Source organism: Indicator indicator, chromosome 17, assembly GCF_027791375.1.
Source record: "Indicator indicator isolate 239-I01 chromosome 17, UM_Iind_1.1, whole genome shotgun sequence".
Lineage (NCBI taxonomy): Eukaryota > Metazoa > Chordata > Aves > Piciformes > Indicatoridae > Indicator > Indicator indicator.
This window is the reverse complement of record NC_072026.1, coordinates 13,382,266-13,401,713: the sequence shown is the minus strand read 5'-3', so window position 1 is coordinate 13,401,713 and position 19,448 is coordinate 13,382,266. Positions and strand designations below refer to the sequence as shown.

The window sequence follows — 19,448 nt, the reverse complement described above, 5'->3', positions numbered from 1 at the left end:
AAACACAGCTGTCTAGTGGAGAAACTACATCTGGTTGGGTTGGGTTTTTTTTTAGATTGTAGTCACGCCTGACACACATTGTTGCTGTTATGGGAATGTGAATGTCCTACATCAAGAACTGGATGCTCTGCTGCTTCCAAAATAGATAAGCATCTAAATTGGCTAGTTACTTTGCACATTAAGAGAAACAATGAACTTTTTAAGTCAGTATAAAATATTACATATTCTAAATATGGTATCGCGTAGTTTTATTTCTTCACTGAATTTTTTCACGAGAGCTACATTTCCTTTGATTTGTGAGGAAAGAGGAAGTTCACTGAGAACAGAACTGTTACGCTTTAGTAATACGTACTTGACTTGCCTTGAGGGTATCCTTGATGGTTCATTGATGTGAACGTTGTATCTCATCCTTTTTCTTAAAGTCTAATTAAACATCAATAAGACATGAAGGCATAAGGTGTAATTTGAAGAGCTAAGTTTGGCTTCTACCCAAACAGCACTGGTATGGAATGGAATTGTGTATGCTTGGTATGTCAGTCTGCAATGCATTGTATTTGAAATAGGATCAGTATTTATTTGGCAAAAAATAGGGATGATTCTGTTATGGATCAAAATCCTATACAGCCACATGCAGGTGCCAGTAACACCAGAAATATTGTTGTGTCTTTTATTTCATATTCCAAGGGAAAATGTTTGTAGGAGAATTTTGAAAGGGATGTTTAAGTTTCTGTCCATAAAAACTGGTACTTTGGTTAGAATCTTAGACTTACAGGGAAAGTTAATAAAATATAAATAGGTGAAGTCTATTTTCTATATACAAACTCTGGTAGTTCAAGAGAATGATTATGCAGTAGACGTTTTGAAGCCTTATCTGTTTAGCTACATATAGGCATGTGGTTTTTTTTGAGGTTAGTCATGGCACCAGTGAAGCCTCACTGCCTCTGAACCCATGCTTTTGTTCTGTAAACTCCCCTCTTACCTTAGTACCCAAATTACTTCATGTTCTTTATGACTCTTATGGGTAGTGTATACTATGGATAGTACTGAGTTTCTTACTGATACTTAGCCATCAAGAATAATAAAGGTATTGTTTCTCTGCCCTGAGGCAGAAGAATGGACCATATGGAACGTGAAGGTCTTTTTCCTGCCCGGTTTTGTCAACTAAAATTAAGCTTCTGTTTATAGCTTTATTAAGAACATGTTTAAATGGTGAGGGTTCCCATAAAAATTCCACTTCCTTGGGGTAGCTTCATCTTTATCTGTACACTATAGTGTGCAAGCTTGATTTTTTCCAGTGGTAGAATAATTCTTCTGCTTTATGGGTAACCTGTGCCACCTCTGTCTAAACTCTTAGGTTGTTCTTCTTCAGGAGCGTTAGATTCTAAAATCTCCTCCTTTCTGCAAGGCAAAAACCATTCTCAACCTCTAATACTTTTTTTTTTTCCTGTTTTAATATAGATACAATTAACACTGAAAAAACCTCAGCCATCACTGTTAGATACCTTGTAAGTAAACCTCTCTGTCTGTGTGTGTGTCTGTGTCAGTTATGTGACTGTGATCAAAGGAAAAAGCCCTAAGTTTTTGGGTCTTAGTTTTTTTTTTTCAACTGCTGTCTGTTAAGAATTATAAGTGATTTTGGTCAAAATAGATTTTTAAATTGACACAAATGTTTACAAATTAGCTGGGTTTTAATATATAATTAGTAATAAAATGTGAACTGGATATTGTGAAATACCTGTTTAATAATTTATAGTAATTTAATAATTTATAATAATTAATTTGCATCTCATCAGTGATTAGCTGATAATAGGAACAGGTCCCCATCACTTCAGCTATGGGAAATAAAGGGACAGCAGACCCAGAGACCTCAGTTCAATTCACTATTGCCCAGATGCAGTAAGAAAGAGTGGAGAAGAGCAGTGGAAAGATGAGATGATTTCAATAAATAGGTATTGATAGAGATCATGAGTCAGTAGAGATTTAATTAGGAAGTGGTAAGCAAATCAGTGTGTGAACATATGATCTTTAGTTCTTTGTGTCTGTTATAGTAACAACAGGAAACACTCTGAAAATTTTGTAGTTTTTTAGTGTTACACAAACTGCTAATAGCTTAAATATAATGTATAAAATCAATGTACAGACAATTTAAATGAATGGAAAAGTTAAATTAAATACTTTTTTATAGTATTGGTCATTGGCTAAAGAATTTGAGTAAATGAGAGCCCAGTCCTCTCCTGTTGTTCTACATTGGTCAGTTCTTGATCAGTGATCAGTTTTTCACCCACAGAACTACTGAAAAATCTGCTGTTCAGCTGCAGTAAAGCTGTGGTGCTGTCTCGTGGTGTTACACTGCTTGTGTTAGTTCAAGTCTGCTTTTCAGCCAAGTCATTGTCTCTGGTCATATGCTTTTTGTTGGAAGGAGCAGAGCAGTAGGAGTTCTCCATGGGGTTTATTTGAACGTGTAGCACTGTGTCTCATCATGGGTGTGCACTGAAGTTTCCTAACTAGTCTTAGCTCTGTGGCTGGCTTTTTTTTTTTTTTTTTAATACATGCTTGACTGCTGCTCTGGATTAACTGAAAGATCCAGACTGAATTAACTGTAAGATTTGTAATAAAACCCAATAAACCTTCATTTTGGAGAACTGGAGCTTAGGGAAGTAAAATGGTACCCTTCCTAGCTGAGGTGTGACTTTTGAGCAATTGAGAATGATGAGGTTAAATAGAGCAGCATAAGCATGTATATTTTGAAAAGAATGGAGCATTCCCTTTTTCCATAAAAAAAAGTGCAGAATAATCTTTGCTCTGGACAAGTCTGAGCATAGTTTAGCATTCAATAATTTTATTCTATAGATGTAATTTACAAAATTAATGTGATGTTATTTTCAGTATCTGCAGATCTCTTAATCTTACGTTACATTAAATGCTGTTGATAGTAGCTACAACACAGCTGCAGATGTTTGCATTCCTACTAAAACCCCAACAACCTATTAATTGATTTCTGTTAGGGTGCTAGTAGTAGTTGTCTTGTTTAGCCTGAAATGTTAATTGTAGCCTGCCTCATCACCTGTATGTTAATAAAGCTACAGTTTGAGGTGTACCCATGTTCTTTTAATTCTTGATGGAGCCCTGCAAGCTCTGCTGTTCTCATAGGTTCTATTTAGCAGATTCTGTCCAGGCCCCGGTTCTCCCTCATAAGGAAAGATTTCTGACACGCAGACCAAATCTTGCTAAATTGTGCTTTATTTTAAATTGGATTAAATCAGTCAAATTGGATTCCATTTTCCATACCTGGACTTCTGAAATTCATGTATCAAAGTAGCTTTTGGAGAGGGGAAAGCTAATCCATGTTATCCTTTTCCAAGAGTCTGACATTCATAGTTGAAATTTAATGGAAGAAAATTTCAGTTGCTGGGACCAAGTTAATAAAGCAGTTTAGGAATATATAGTTTTTAGATCATAACACAGAGACTTTGGAAGACTCTGTCAAAGGTACATTTTAATCTGACTATAAGTTGACATAATAGTCTGAAAAGCAGCAGTCTACTGCATGTTTTCTGTGTAGTACAAATATTTAGGGGGAAGACAACTGCTGCCCTTTCCCATAATTACACAATTGTAGCATTACTGAAGTGGCTTTAAACACAATGTTATGATGCGAAGGACAGACCTTGTCTCAATAGCCCTGAACTATTCAAACACAGATAGTGGGGAGAAGTCTTTGGAAAGTAAATATTTGTGGATGCAACAAACAAGTATGGAAAAAACTCCTTTTTGGTCTCAGAGCAGTAATGCTGCTGTATCATGCCTCAGTTCAGTTACTTGAGTCTCCTGTGTCTTGATGCATTTGAAGTGAACTCTTAGGAGGACTAAACCTAATAGACTGTAATATTACTAATTCAGTTATTTTTTTCTTTCTTTTTTTTCTTTTTTTCCTGCTCTCTGCTTGGCTCTGGTCTTCGCCCACAGGTGTCCACTGTTGGCTCTCAAAGGTTACTAAAATTTTAGCAGCTGCTCTGCAAGAGAACTACCTAAGCTTCACTTACTGTTGCTTCTTACACCGCACGGCACTACTGCTTTGCTATTGCCTGCTTCAGAACACAATAAGAGATTTTCTTTTTTAAAACACTACAATGAAACTTAGGCTAGAAGTATGTGCCATTCTCTTGCTGCCTGTGTACTTGGTGATATATGTGTACAGTATGCTTGTATTTATTCCCTGGTATTTTCTTACCAATGCAAAGAAGAGAAAGGCTATGGCAAAACGTTTAAAAGCCAAACCCATCTCGGACAAACCTGGAAGCCCCTACCGTTCTGTCACGCATCTTGACTCCCTAGCAAACATAAACATTCCTGGAGCAGACACGTTGGACAAGCTCTTTGACCATGCCTTAGCAAAGTTCGGGAAGAAAGACTGTCTTGGGACCAGAGAAGTACTGAGTGAAGAAAATGAAATGCAGCCAAATGGAAAAGTGTTCAAAAAGGTAAAACTTAGAGTTTTGTGCTTAATTTGGTTTTGGTTTTGAGCTGCTTTGCATCTTGCCTCAGCAATGGAGGGTCTCCTTAGAGGTCTTCCTTCATCATCATCATCATCTTATGATTTAAAGCATCCACTTTATAGTAGTTAAAGAATAACAGAATACAGGATGTGCTATTTGTTCTACTTCATGAAAAAATGAAAGCCATTTTTTTTTCCTTCAGTGAATGGCAGTCCTTATGGTGTTACATACGAGCTCACTGGAGCTTGTAGAGCTGTACCAGCAGCTTTGTTATCACAATTTATTTGTTTTTTCTCACCAGTTAATTTTAGGAACTTACAGATGGTTATCCTATGAAGAAGTTAATGAGAAAGTGAATCGCTTGGGGAGTGGACTGACTGCCCTGGGACTAACCCCAAAGAGTACTGTGGTCATATTCTGTGAGACACGAGCAGAATGGATGATTGTAGCTCTGACCTGCTTCAAGTACAACTTTCCTCGTGAGTGATGGTTGTTTGGGGTTTTTTGGTGTTGTTTTGGGTTTTTTTCTTTGTTTTGTTTTTACTTCTAATGTATTTTAGAACCATTTCTCAGCACTGGTTTGGCTGCTAAGTATTTTGAAGCTACCAGTCCTGAAGGTATAAAAATTTCATAAACTTACTCTGCCTGCCATCTGATTCTTAGAAGCTTCCAGTCTTTTCTGTACATGGAGGAGATGCCTAAAATTCACTTGCTCTTACTTAAGAGACTGCTTTTTTCTGGTTTTATTGTAGCAATGTTCTGAATTTTATAATGGCAGAACAGTACAATTACTATTTGGGTTTATTATAAAATACTCCGAAGATGTCAGTTAATGACATTTCTACTCCTAGAATTTGAAATTATTTTATAGTGTTTCCTGTCTGTATCCTGACTTATGCATCCAAAACATGAACCTGTTATTAAAAGAGAAAAAAAGGCAGAGTAATCAAAATTGTATGGTATTGTGACAGATTTTTCATGATTTTTTTTTAAGCTGCTCGAGTTCATCACAGTTGTGTAGGTGGGGTTTTTATTAAAAAAAATAAATAAAATGAAGCTCTCAAAAATTTCTGATCTGACATGATGCCTACAAACTTCCCAAATGAGATGGCAAAGGTCAGTGTGCACTTACATGCCCAGTCTGCATACAATAACACTATGACCTATAGTTTCTGTTGTCACTTTGTTTTCACTTGCACTAAGCTGCCTCTTCTCTCTGTGCCAATAGCAGCTACCTGTGTAAGAAAGTCCCACAATAGAGTAGGCAGAGGGGCTGTTAAAAGGCAGTAATGGAAGAGCTGGTATTGCTGTGAAGTAGGAGAGGATGGTTAATTAGGTCTTGATCCTTGTGTTTTGAGAGGCAGGAAGAATTAGATATAACACGTTACTCTCTTTTTGTCCTTTCCACATGAACCTTATTTCACAGGACTATTGAATTCCTTTAATGGTCTTTGGAGGTTCAAATTTAAGGTAGCAGACAATACTACAGGCAGGGTTTTTTCACTAAAGTGATGATGGGAAGAACTGAACTCCTTGGTGCCTGGAAGGCACTTAATGGCAGCACTGTAGCCAGTCAGGGTTAAAAATAATCTAGCAATATGAAAAACAGTCTGATTCTGTGCCTGCCCGCATCACTAATTTCACAGGAGCAAGCACAGCAGCTGACATTGCCAAAAGAGCTGCTTGCAGAAGTGCATAGCTTTAAGATGTGACTGCTGCTCTACAGTTTTAGTCATCTCTCTCCATGAGCTCTGGTTGCAGAGAGCTCAGGCACAGAACACATTTTCAGTTGCATACTCTGATTGCTTAGTGCATTCTTGTGGGGTTTTGGTAGCTCTCTTTGCTTTGATTTCTCTTCTTCTATAGAATGGACTATTTCAGTTGGAAGGGACCTACAGTGATCATCTAGTCCAACTGCCTGACTAATTCAGGGCTGACCAAACATTAAAACATGGTAATAAGGACGTTGTCCAAATGCCTCTTAAATGTTGACAGGCTTACAGGCCACCTCTCTAGGAAGCCTGTTTCAGCGTTTGACCACCCTCTCTGGAAAGAAACACCTCCTATATAACTGTCTTCCTTGTTCCAGAGGTCTCTTGTAACATAAGATTCTGATGCAGAAAAATTGAAAGCCAGTTTGTCTCCAAATTAAAAAAATTCCGATTGAGCTAATTTCATGCTCCCACTCCTCCCATAATGCTTTCCAGTAAGCTAAAGCAAGAGCTTTCGCATTTAGTATTACTTTAACATTTCTCTCATGTTCCCCCTCTCTTTCCTGTAACAGTTGTTACATTGTATGCCACCCTGGGTGAAGAGGCAGTGACCTATGGTCTCAATGAGTGTGGAGCATCGTACCTGGTCACCAGTGTAGAACTTCTGGAGAGCAAACTTAAGGTAATTTGGTACCAGCTTCACCCTGCTTCAAGCAACGCTATAGTAAATTTACCGTGAAGTCAGTGCTAAAAGTTTTATTTCATTTTTCACAGACTGCACTGCCACAAATCTCCTGCCTTAAACATATCATTTATGTGGACAAGAAGACCATCACTAAATCAGAATACCCTGAAAATGTGGAGATTCACAGTATGCAGACAGTAGAAGAGCTGGGAGCCAAACCAGAAAACTGTGAGTGAATCACTTCACATGACACTGATCAAGCAATGCTAACAGTGAAATGAGACCTAGGTGAAGAGTGATGTGCAGCAGAGAATAACCCTCCCGTGCGGGTCTCTGACACAAAGGCAGTGACAGTTTGCCAGTTCAGTCTCTGGCTTTCTTTAAATAAATGAAAGTTTGTTTAATCTCTGGTTATTGTCCTGCACCTTTGTTCAAGTGTCAGGTATTTCAGGATAAATCTTTAATTTCTAAACAATAATCAGAATAATTTAAAGACTACATCTTTGGTTTAGGAAGTAAAATACAATTAGATGCAGTGTTCCATTTTCTGTTATTCTCATTTTCACAATTTTTTTTCTAAGAAACCAGGAGAAAGCACTTGAGGTGGTTTTTTTATTTGTTGGGGTTTTTATTTGTTTGTTTTTGTTTTGTTTTGCTTCTTGGTTTGGAAGTGTATTTTTTCTAAACTAATCTGTAGTTCAAAGCACCTTGGGCTAGAAGAATAACCCCTACATCCATTGCTATGTGGGGCAGCCAGGACTGTAAGCATCTGCTTTAAGGAAGGAAAAAGCCAGCCTTGATCTCATCTCTTTTTCCTTCAATCAGCAGTCTGTGCTTAGCCAGATCTCACTCTTGAAGAAAAGAGGAGATAAACTGGCAAAGAAGCTTTTTGCAGGGAAGCAGACAACTGCTTATTTCTGATCAGTTTAAGGTACAGATACTAACAGGTAGTTACCTGAGGGGTGTTGTTTAATGGGGCATTTCCCCCTAAAAAGCCTGCTTCCCTTGCAGACACATCTGCTACCTCCCTAGCTGTGAAAGCCAGGAAAACTAAGTTTCATTCTAAGAATAAATGCCAAGGGATTAAAACAAAAATCAAGTCAGGTGTTACTGCTTTCCCAATAGTAGCTTCAGTAGTCTTGGCTCTACAGCCTTGGATTTGAAAGGCTAATTGACAGGAAAGTTGACTTGTGGCATTTTGGTGTGTTGGGTGTTTATTTCCTCAACCTGTTGTTTCTCTCCAGTGCTGTATTTCTCCCCTTCACTGCCCTTAACAAAGTTTACTTGGTCTTCAGGCTGCTGTTTCTATAGCTGTCAGTCATCTTATAAGATGGGATGGCAAAAGTAGCAGCCAGCTTGTAGATGCCCAAATATTTGACACTCCTTTCAAAATCTGCCTTCCCTCACTTAAAAAAAAATAGATCATTACTCTCCATCTGCACTCACCACTAATCACTTAGCACCACTTTAACAGCTTGCCTTTCCCAGAACACCTGTTTCACACACCTTACAGATTGTTTCACACTGATTAATTACAGAAGTAGTCATAGAAAGTAAATAAGAAGCAGTAATAAAATTTTCTCCTGCATTTTCTAGCAAGCATCCTGCCGAGCAGACCTGTTCCTACAGACTTGGCTTTAGTAATGTACACCAGTGGCTCTACTGGGAGACCTAAAGGAGTCATGATGATGCATAAAAACTTAATAGCTGGAATGACAGGACAGTGTGAGAGAATACCTGGACTGGGGTAAGAAACACTTCTTGTGTACAAAGAGAAAAAACAGAACCTCCAAAAGTATACAAGTATATAGAAAATTTGTTGCTAGCGTCAGATGTTAGCAAACTTTTCTTTTATTGTAAGCCCACTAATTTTTAGTTGATAAGAAATGTATTTGTCTTGGTTTAGTTGATAAGAAATACATCTATCTGGGTTTTGTGAATTTGCCCTCTGGTTTGAGAAAAATGCTGTTCTAGGTCCTCTAATATGCAGTTTTGACTTTTTTCTTAGCATCAGAAGATGTCACCAGATAAGGAGATTCCTTTTCTAATCAAACAAGGGAAATTGTGTAGATCTTTTCCGACAGCTAGAATCTCAGAAGTATCAGAGCCTACCATGTTCATTCATCTAGAGACATAACCATTGGATGAATAATGCACATGCTGCAGAATCTGCTGAAGTATACATCACTCCATGAGCAGAAAAGTAGTAACTTGTGCACTGACATCTGCAAATTCCCTCACAGATATTTTCAAGCAATTTCTCATGAACACGGGTGTGTTTGGCACTGCATTCAGAAAGGGTTTAATAGCTGAAATAATCTACCTTGCTAGCCTCCTGTTGTGATGGGCTGGCTATAAAACCAGTTCTGACTTGATGCTGAAAGCTTCTGTTAAGTGGCAGCTCTTAAGTTGAGAAGTCTCTGTGAAATTATTTCCCAAAATAAGCCTCAGGACTTCAGTGATCAGCTCTAATACATTTAAGAATGAGATGCTATGATGGCTGTCAAGGATTTGTAAATCATTGGTGATTTTAAAATATAGTGTTCTCAGCCTTAATGTGGTACCTGGGATGAAATCTCCAACAAGGAGAGGAAATAGCAGTGGGGCACTAAGGAATCTTTCGTTGTGGAAAACAAAGCCAATCCTGTAATTCTTACTGATTGCAGTAAAGTAGGATTTTTCCCCATTTTGTTTAAAAAGTGTGGTTTGAAATTGCACTGTTCTGTGTCCAGAAGTTTAAGCTTCACCTGTGATCCAAGTCTTTCAAAAAGTAGTAATTAAGCACACAATAAAACCATTGAACAGTATTTTCAGTCCAGTTGTGCACCAATAATAGCTAATCCTTTCCTTTCCTAGACCAAAGGACACTTACATTGGCTATTTGCCTCTGGCCCACGTGTTAGAGCTGACAGCAGAAATCTCCTGCATCACATATGGCTGTAGGATTGGCTATTCCTCTCCACTCACCCTGTCAGATCAGGTGAGGGGCAGGAGGAAACAAAAGCAAACTTCAGCTTTGCATGCTGTGTTCTCCTTGCTCACCTCTCTTCTTCCTTTGAAAAAATGCTGATATATATGGAATATTTTTTCAGAAAATTGTACAAATAACTATTCCTGGTGAACTATAGCAGTGGCTCATAGTGTATAAATGCTATTGAAACCTTTACTTTTATGATACTTAGGAAATGTAAGAGAAAACCACTAGGTAGCAGGGTAAGAACAGCTATTGAAAGATGAGCTGAACATAAGACTGAAGTGATACTAAGTTTTTGGTCTCACTTTATCAGTCCTCTGTCCAGTTACTGTACATGTTCTATTTATCTCTCTACTTTTTTTCCATTTAACAAGTAAGGTAAATAAGAGTGCATTAGGCTGGAAAGAAATGCTACCACATGTTTTGCTGGCATAGAGATTGCATCAGGCACAAAAACCACTGCTGGGGGAAGACAGAAGAGAAAACATGTGCTGGAAGGAGAAAGAAAGATAAAGATATACAAAGTAGATTTGGGAAAGATACACACAGTGGAGTTAACCAGGATGGGCTTGTAAACCATCTAGTATTTTGGTTGAAATTGCTGTTAATTGTTACTTTTTCCATCACAATGGGGAAAAAAATTACACAGGAAATGTCTGAGGGACAAAGGAAGAAATGTAAACAAATCACATGCTAATGTATCCCCATTTTTTGTTAGTCCTTTTCTAAAGATCTGCTGGGGATTCAGCTTCATAAACTGATGTATTTTTCCTTATTATAGTCCAGTAAAATCAAAAAGGGAAGTAAAGGAGACTGTACTGTACTCAAGCCTACGCTGATGGCAGCTGTGCCTGTAAGTATGCAAAGCAGATATGCCTTCTAATTTCACTTATATATGAGGAAGAAAAAAGAAAATATCACCAGTAGGGGAAAAAAAAAAGCAGAATATAGAAAGTCCAGTTGTCATTGCTTGAACTAAGTATTGGTGCTGCAACTGTGCACAAGAATATCTGTGTATTTTAGTGATCACAAGCTTAGCATTTCAATGGAAATGGACAGAGTTGTGGACTTTTTGTTGGGTAACCTAGAATTACTGAAACCATGTTGCTTTGAAAGCTGAAAAAATTCTCCTGGAAAAGGAAATGATGAAATCAAATTCCTCACGCTTGCCAATTGCTGTGGATGAAGTACAGCCTCAGGACTCCTAAGCATGATAAGTCTTGCATGGCATATACCAACCTTCAGCAAAGAGACTTTTAAGGACAGGTGATGGTGTTCCAGTGTAAGCCAAATAACAGCAGGTTTTAGCACACTGTGTGGTGTGTTATGCAGGATGTATAGCTGTGGCAGATAGGAAAGACATCTTCAGAATAAAGGGAGGGAAGTATTTTAAAACCAAATTTGAGGTTTAGAGCTGTTTGTAGAAGTGCACAGGGTATGAGAAATTACTGCAGTGTGCCTGGAGAGACAGTAGTTATTCAGGCAGACAAGTAAGCCAAGAGCAAGTCACTGAGTCAGGTTCTCTCATACAGGGTGTATACTCTGGCATAAGGGTTTTTCCTCTCTAACAATACTGGTGTGAAGAGAAAAAGATAATGGAGAGAAGTCAGGCAAAGTCACTGGTTTCCTACTGCATTTTCAGTACTTAATCCCATCCATCTCAAATAGCTCCAAACTGCAATGGTCTATAAATTGACTTAACTGATCACACATTGAAAGCATTACAGTTACACACTGCCTAAGTAATGATGCAGACCTTTTCACTCCATTTTAAAGGAGGAATAATAGGATTTATTTTAACACGATTTAATTTACACATGCTAGTCTGTTCTATGTGGTCATTTTCCTTGCTTTTTTTAACACTTTGTAGGAAATAATGGACAGAATTTATAAAAATGTCATGAGTAAAGTTCAAGAGATGAACTATATTCAGAGAACTCTGTTCAAGATAGGCTACGACTACAAATTGGAACAAATCAAGAGGGGATATGATGCACCTCTGTGTAATGTGTAAGTATTTGTAAATGTAATTTCCTTGTGATTTCTTAGGACAATCTAAAGTAACAGTAATTTAAGATATCTGACATCAAACTATTCTCATCCCACATGCAAGTATCATATCTAATGACTAACGGAAAAAAAAAAATCAGAGGTCTTACTGGAAATGGAGAGGATATTTAGTGGTAGGGATGACTAATCCTCAGAGCAGATGGCTAGTTAGTGTTCACCGGATTGCTCTATTCTAGTAACAAAAAGGGAATGTTTGTGTAAATAAGTTATGGGAATTCTGCCATCTACAAAAGGTAACATTTTTGGTTAACCATGCTGCCACTAAAATATGTGAATGACCATGTTAATTTTTAAGGTGTTCCAGATTGGAAGAAAAGTTTGTGTCTCTTTCTTTTTGTAAGAATGAGCTGTGTGAATGATTTTTAATTCTTTTTTTTTCCCTCCTTTTTTCAAGACTATTGTTTAAAAAAGTAAAGGCACTGCTGGGAGGGAATGTCCGTATGATGCTTTCCGGAGGAGCACCACTCTCGCCTCAGACACAAAGATTTATGAACATCTGTTTTTGCTGTCCTGTTGGTCAAGGCTATGGACTAACAGAAACATGTGGAGCTGGAACAATTACAGAAGGTAGTTAAAATGCTTCTGGAAGTACATTTTTTAAGATGTAGATACACACATGAGGGTTTGGAGGGGTTTAATGAATTCATGATAGCTGTAGTTCTCAATTTCAATAGTCACTTGACTGTCTTACTTATGGCTTGCGTTTGTATTTCAAATGACAAAACCTTTCTGTTCTTCCTTGTTCTCTCCTGAAGTTGCCGACTACAGCACTGGCAGAGTTGGAGCTCCTCTTATTTGTTGTGAAATAAAATTGAGAGACTGGCAAGAAGGTGAGAGTACTAAATGTTCTGATTTCAGAGTAAGTAATTTAACTGCTGCTCAGTTGGTTTCTTTTGCCTGTCTGCTTAGCCAGGTATAGTGTATAAAGTAATTATTCTTTATGTTTTGTAAAAGCCATCAATTTCTGTGCATTGACTTCAAGCTCAAGTTTAAAAATATTTCTGTGGCAGCAGAATATACAAGTTAAAACTAACTGTGGGCATTTTCTTATTTTTAGGGGGCTATACTAATAAAGACAAACCTAATCCTAGAGGAGAGATTATAATTGGTGGACCTAATGTCTCAATGGGATACTTCAAAAATGAAGAGAAGACAAAAGAAGAGTTCTCCATTGATGAGAACGGTCAGAGATGGTTCTGTACAGGAGATATAGGGGAATTTCATCCTGATGGGTGTCTGCAGATCATAGGTGGGCCTTAATTTTTTTGTATCTTAATATACGTTACAAGATCTTGACTAAGCTTAATTAAAAGCATGTTATTAATCCTGTTGGCTTTGCCAGGGCTAACCTACTTAAGGTAACCTGCTTGCAGAATCCCAGTGTAAAACACATTCCCCAAAGTCCTCATAGCTGTAGGGAAATGCTGAAGTGAGATGCTGTTTTCTGTGACATTATCACAATCTAAATTTAGTATGTGGGTTTTAAAAGAATAAATGTAGGATTAAGTTTTGATATTAATTATAAAGCCTTAGAGTACTGTGATGGTTTGAAAATGCTGGGGACTTGTGTCAGCATTTCCATATATGTGACAAGAAGTGTAGTGCTAGATAAAGCTATTTACAGCAGCCGTTATGAAGCTGGCAGAATACATACATGCTATTATGTCTTTAACATTTTAATAAGCTACCTGAATTCTCATTTCAGAATCTTGCATAGCATTGCACAAAATACATGTAGAGTGGCTTTGCAAATGAGTCTGTGAAACTGCAAAAGTTTAAATGGAGTAAGATTATTTTTATTCCTTCCTCCTTGACTTCTAGATCGTAAGAAAGACTTGGTAAAGCTACAAGCAGGAGAATATGTATCTCTGGGCAAAGTAGAGGCAGCACTGAAGAACTGTCCATTGATTGACAATATCTGTGCTTATGCCAAGAGGTAAGAGTGCTATTAATTTAGAAACTCGGTTTAGAGTAAACATGAAATACAGGCTCTGACCCAGTTCACCAGTGATATGCTAGCATTTTTCTGTGGTTTCCAGTGAACAGTCCCTCTTTCCAGAGTACAAGTCATAAACAGCATCTCTGAGGTAGCACAGGTGCCCAGAGTCCCTGAAACCAGAAGAAATTACCTGTATCTCTCATTGGCATTTCTCCTCTCTTAATACATGCCAATTTCATCCCATCCCTTCCCCAAACAGGCCTTTCTGTCAGAATACCAGTGAAAAATTATTCTGGACACTTTTTACCTGATCCAAAGCTCTCCACTGAGTTTTGGAATCAATCCCCATCTCTTTTCTCCCTTCCCTTAAACATAACACATGAAGAGAAAATCAAAAGAACTGCCCAAACACTGGAGGTAGCTGGGAAGCAGTGATGAAGTTACAGCAAAGCATGATACCAATCAAACCCAATGTTGTAGAACAACTTAAAATACTTGCGATAAGTAATCAGATGTGAAGACTTAATGTATAAGAAGGATTCTGTATGGGGGAATAACTAGATGTATCTAACATCAAGTAAGCAATCACACCTTGAAATGGAAGTCTCAACTGTTTGGATCTTTTTTCCTTCTCTTGCCATCCTGTGGCAGTGACCAGTCTTACGTGATCAGCTTTGTGGTTCCTAATCAGAAGAAGCTGATGGCATTAGCTGAGCAGAAAGGCATCAGTGGAACCTGGGTAGATATTTGTAACAACCCAACAATGGAAGCTGAAATCTTGCAAGAGATAAAAGAAGTGGCAAACAAGAGTAAGTAAAGCAGAATGTTGTGCTAGCCAACCTCATAATGCTCAGCCAGCAAAAATGCTCAGTTACCCTCACCAACTGCTCATCTTCCTGTTGCTTCTGTATTTGCCAGAGCTTAATAGTTTAATCAGACGTAAAAACTACATCAGATTGTTGCCTAGTATCCCAGGAATTTATCTACTTTTTGGATGTATTATCTATTTGATTGTTTATTTAAAAAAAAAAAAAAATCTGAGATTTATTTTCAACTAAATTCTACAGACAAGTTGCTTGTCCAGCAGTTAAAATAAGGTCCAAAAAAGCAGTTTGGAAGGAAAGTTTCAAGACATTTGCTGGTAAGAAAACTTAAGTAGGATATTTCAAAGCTGCTTTTCCCATGTAACTTTGTCCCCTACAGCTTTGAACAACCATAATCCCTGTGGTTGTAATGGGTTAGATGCCTGCTATTCATTACTGTGGTACAGAATGATCAAAAGCCTCATCAATTCCTTTATGGGGCCAAAACATTAAGAAACTGAAGGGGGAAAGTTCTCTAAAGCACTTGGCATACAAGGATGCAGCAAAACTCGACTTTAGTAAACACTAAGTCCTGTCTCTTGAACTTCAGAGAGAAAAATCTGCCCTCTGAAACCAGGAAAGCAAGGATGAAAGGCAGTATGAAGGCTTGCCTTTAAAATCAATTCATAGGTCTCAAACTGGGATGTAAACATTACAATCAGTTTTGATGAAGGTATCATGAAGTAAGCAAATTACTATCCATGTAGTTTTGTTCATTCAAAACCTTTTGCTTCTGTATTCTTTCTGCCTTGGCAATACACACAGAATTACACAGAATCAACCATGTTGGAGAAGACCAAGTCAAGTCCCACCTACTAGCTAATACCCAACAGCTCATGACAACTGAACCATGGCTCCAAGTGCCACATCCGATCTTGTTTTGAACACCTCCAGGGATGGTGGCGACTCCACTACCTCCCTGGGAAGCCCATTCTTGCACTGAGATTTATTCAAACCTTTTTTTCCAAAACACTTTCAAACTGTTTAGCAGAACACATTGCACCTTCAGCAGACGCAGGCATGTATGTAAGTAGGATGAAACAGTCCATGACAACAGTAATTTGAAGTTAGGGAGACAGCAGAACTCCTGGGGACAGACCTACAGCCAGATCCCTCACATGCCTGTCATCTGCTGCCACCTAGAGGTGTGCTGGCTTGGGCTGCTGCACATCAGCTACCAGTCTGTCTTTGCAGACCCTATGGTAGGAGCTGATGGCAAAGTCCATCAAGTATTGCACACATGCAGCAGCTCCTGCCTCGTTCCAAATGTTTCTGCCCTTCTCCTGAAGCAGTTACCTACCTCCTCCCATCTTTATGCCTCTTTGGCAAGAGATAGAGTGGTGTTGGTTGCAGTGAGGCTGTGCATATGTGCAAAGCCACTGCTTCTAGCTGAAGAGAAAATAAATGACTCACTGAATTCTAAACAAACTCTTAGGAAGGAAGAATATATAGAAGTACTTCATTACAGTTGAAATATGAAGCACACTTAAGTCTGCATTTATCTAGTTCTTACTACATTCCTATAGTAAAGACACAGCTCTAGATTTCAGTATATTTCATTTGACTATGTAATTATAATAATGCTTTTGTTTCTTGTCCCTGCAGTGAAATTAGAAAGGTTTGAAATACCCATCAAAGTACGGTTAAGCCCGGAACCATGGACCCCAGAGACTGGGTTAGTAACAGATGCTTTCAAGCTGAAAAGGAAAGAACTGAAAAACCATTACATCAACGACATTGAAAGAATGTATGGAGGCAAGTAAGTTCTGGTGACCAGCAGTTGTGCTGACGGTTCCTTCTCATGCCTTGGATTTGGATGTCTCTGTATACAGTAGATAGCACACATTCAGAAAATACACCAAATGGATTAGTGTTTCTGTAATCTCTATTGAGTGCACCAGAGAGTATTTTAGGCTCCAAATTCTTAATTAGTAGCAGATTAGATACTGATGGTCCTCAGAGTTTCATGTGATCATCTCCAGTTTCAAGATAGACATCATTATGTGAAGCAATATGACCAGGTAATCTTATTGTTTCTCTAGCATATTCTGACTGCTTGCAGCTTCTCTTTTGTCTGAAGTCTGGCCTATATTTCAAAGAGAAAAAATAATGTAGCTGTGATGTACTGTGACAGCTCTGTCACAGTAACAGAGTGAGGGAGGAAAACAAATGTGTATTTAAAGTCTACCCTTCTCCATTTAAAAAACAAACCCAAGGTGACCAGGTTAATCAAGAACTTGCTAGAGATCATTAATAATGCACTGCTTGAGGATGGATGGACTCTTCTGCACATCAGTTAGTGTCTGGAGTATTTACAGTGCCTAAACAAGAATATAAAAGTAACTTACTGAAATAAAGGTGAACTGAAAAGCTTTCTCAAACCAACTTATTTGAAATTTCATTCAAGAGCATTGAATTAACTATTTCAACTTCCAGCTCACCCAGTAAGTTTTTACTTGCCACTGTATTAATTCAAGCAGAGCTTTCCACTAGGACACACAGCACAAAGGCAAACAAAGACTTGCACTGCTACAGGAGATGCTGATGAGAAATGGTCACCTGAATGCAGAACAGAAAACTTGCATTTTTGTTGGGAGTTGTCCCTAAGCAGATATGAAACTCAAAGGCATTTTGGGTTTTTGTTGCACCTGCTGTCCCCTCTCCCCACTCTTTTTTTTTTTTTTAGGGGAGGTTGTAGTTTTGTTTTTAAGGCACTGATCCTCTAGACATTCACAAACACGTGAGTAATAGTACAGGTTACTTACATGTAACAGAGGATTAGGACCTAAATGTCTGTATTAGCTTTATGGAAAGGTATTTCTGTTCACCTTTTTATATCTGGCAAGCATAACAAGGCAGCCAGAAGCCAACAGGAGTTTTCCCATGGAGTCCTGTTTCCAGTCTGGAAAGTCAGTCAGTGACCAGCAAATCTGTTTTATGGAACTTGTGAAAAGGGACAAATCACTCATTAAAGAAATTAACTACAAAAATATTCTCTTATTAACTGGAAGTCATAGATGTGAAGGAGTGGGAAGATATGATTTAATAATAGCTCATCATTCTGTGTGCAGAATCCTGTACTGTTATTTGAATTGTAAATGAGCTCCTGCATTCCTGCTGGCTCTTCACACTTGAACCATAAATGCTGTAAAAAGTGGAGGCTCTCGATACTGTTCTACTTTGCACTTTCTTAATCATTTTATATATGTTGCTTACATTTTGTACAGCTGTGGCTCTCAACTGCTATATATGACAAATTCATTTTAAAGTATTTATAGATTTCTATTAATAATATTTGTGTTGTGTATATGATGGTTAAAAAGAAACATTATTTGGTATTGTCACTGTACAGAAAATAAAGATTTTGTACAATGCTTCTCTGAACACACTAGCTTGCAATTTCAGGGCAAGTTCTTCCTTCATTGCATGTATGTGCATTTTTCTTTTTTCCAGTTCAAACAAATTTTGGCAAAAATAAATAATGGCTCTTTACTCATTAACTAAACTGGCTCTTCTCCTTGGGACCAACATCAGACCTCCCCCAGGTCTAACTTTCTCTGGACAGTCCAGAACACTGCCAGCTCATCTTCCAAGAACCCTGGGAGGAAAGAGATTTAACAACTTTGGTCTATGAAGCTGTTCTACATGGAACTACAGCAGTTACTAAAAGGAACAAGGAAATAGCTTTTCTGAAAAATAAAATTATTTTTTTAAGACACAGAGTGGGTTCTGACAACAGGAAATACTTCCCCTATCAGAGGCAACCATTTCAGTGACTCGTGAGCCACATTACTGATTTTTTCTATGTTTAAAATTGGTCACTATTGAATAGCTTTTAGTCAGCATCACAAAAGCTAAATCCATGTAAGAAGTTACTTGCACCTGAGTCTGATGGCAGGTTGTATTTTTGAACTATGAATGTATTTATATCAACTGTAGTTATCTGGACTGCAGCTATCATCTGTCTTTTGGTTGACTGAGGATTGCTATTTTAAAAAGGAAAAAAATATACACATACACAATAACATTTCAAAAGTGGAATACAATTTCAGTGGTTCAATAAGTTTGTGTTCTGAGAGATCTTTATATATTGCACAGGCTCTCTCTAAGTTACTGTTCAGCACCACACAGTCTCTCTGAAACTCACCATAACTGAGAACTTCAAGAGCAGCAGTGGTGAGCACATGCTCCAGCTGTTGAAAACAAAGCCTAGACTGGGCCTAGTTTTTCTTTTAAGTAAATGTGTATCAAATTGCTTCTTGCAGCACATCCATGTCAGCTTTTCAAGTGTTGTTGGAAAAGGGAAAGGATTAAATCGGGATGCCTTCAAATATGGGGCTATGCATTCTTTAAACAAAATCCACATCTTTTTGCATCAGAGCTTGTGGAGAAATGCAAAGGGGAGGAGGAGCAGGAATGTCATCCTTGCCATTAGAAATAAGGAACCAGGATATAGGTGATGTATGTGGCTTCAAAACAGCTTTTGTCATAGCTACAGATGACAGCCTGTGCTTGACCAAAGAGACATTGAAGGAGCCATTCATTTACTAAATGTGAAGATTCCAGAAAGCAAAAAAAGTTATTCAGAAAGCAGATTCAGAATTTAAAATATCCCTATAAGTCTGAGAAGCAAGTTCAAAGACAACCAAAATCCAGTTCAGACACATCTGACACAAGGTTATATTAAGATCCTCTACTTCAAAAAAACC

The 19,448-nt window shown here is 38.0% G+C and overlaps 1 protein-coding gene across 1 annotated transcript; it reads left to right on the top strand.

Annotated features, from left to right (window-relative positions):
* The first annotated feature begins 4,130 nt into the window (after nt 1–4,130).
* On the top strand, nt 4,131–17,402 carry ACSL4 (acyl-CoA synthetase long chain family member 4). Its single transcript, XM_054388818.1, has 14 exons — nt 4,131–4,481; nt 4,798–4,975; nt 6,781–6,890; nt 6,983–7,121; nt 8,490–8,640; nt 9,750–9,873; nt 10,649–10,720; nt 11,738–11,877; nt 12,332–12,504; nt 12,693–12,767; nt 12,995–13,186; nt 13,759–13,873; nt 14,528–14,685; nt 16,345–17,402. Exons 1-14 carry the CDS (start codon nt 4,131–4,133, stop codon nt 16,500–16,502), a joined length of 2,136 nt encoding a protein of 711 aa, XP_054244793.1. The 3' UTR covers nt 16,503–17,402.
* The last annotated feature ends 2,046 nt before the right edge of the window (nt 17,403–19,448 follow it).

Bases quoted from the DNA above. Each gene is read 5' to 3' on its own strand.
- ACSL4 (XM_054388818.1), top strand. From the start codon at position 4,131: ATGAAACTTAGGCTAGAAGTATGTGCCATTCTCTTGCTGCCTGTGTAC. The intron at 11,878-12,331 runs GTAAGTATTTGT...CCTTTTTTCAAG, and splicing joins GATGCACCTCTGTGTAATGT to ACTATTGTTTAAAAAAGTAA. The intron at 14,686-16,344 runs GTAAGTAAAGCA...TTGTCCCTGCAG, and splicing joins AAAAGAAGTGGCAAACAAGA to TGAAATTAGAAAGGTTTGAA.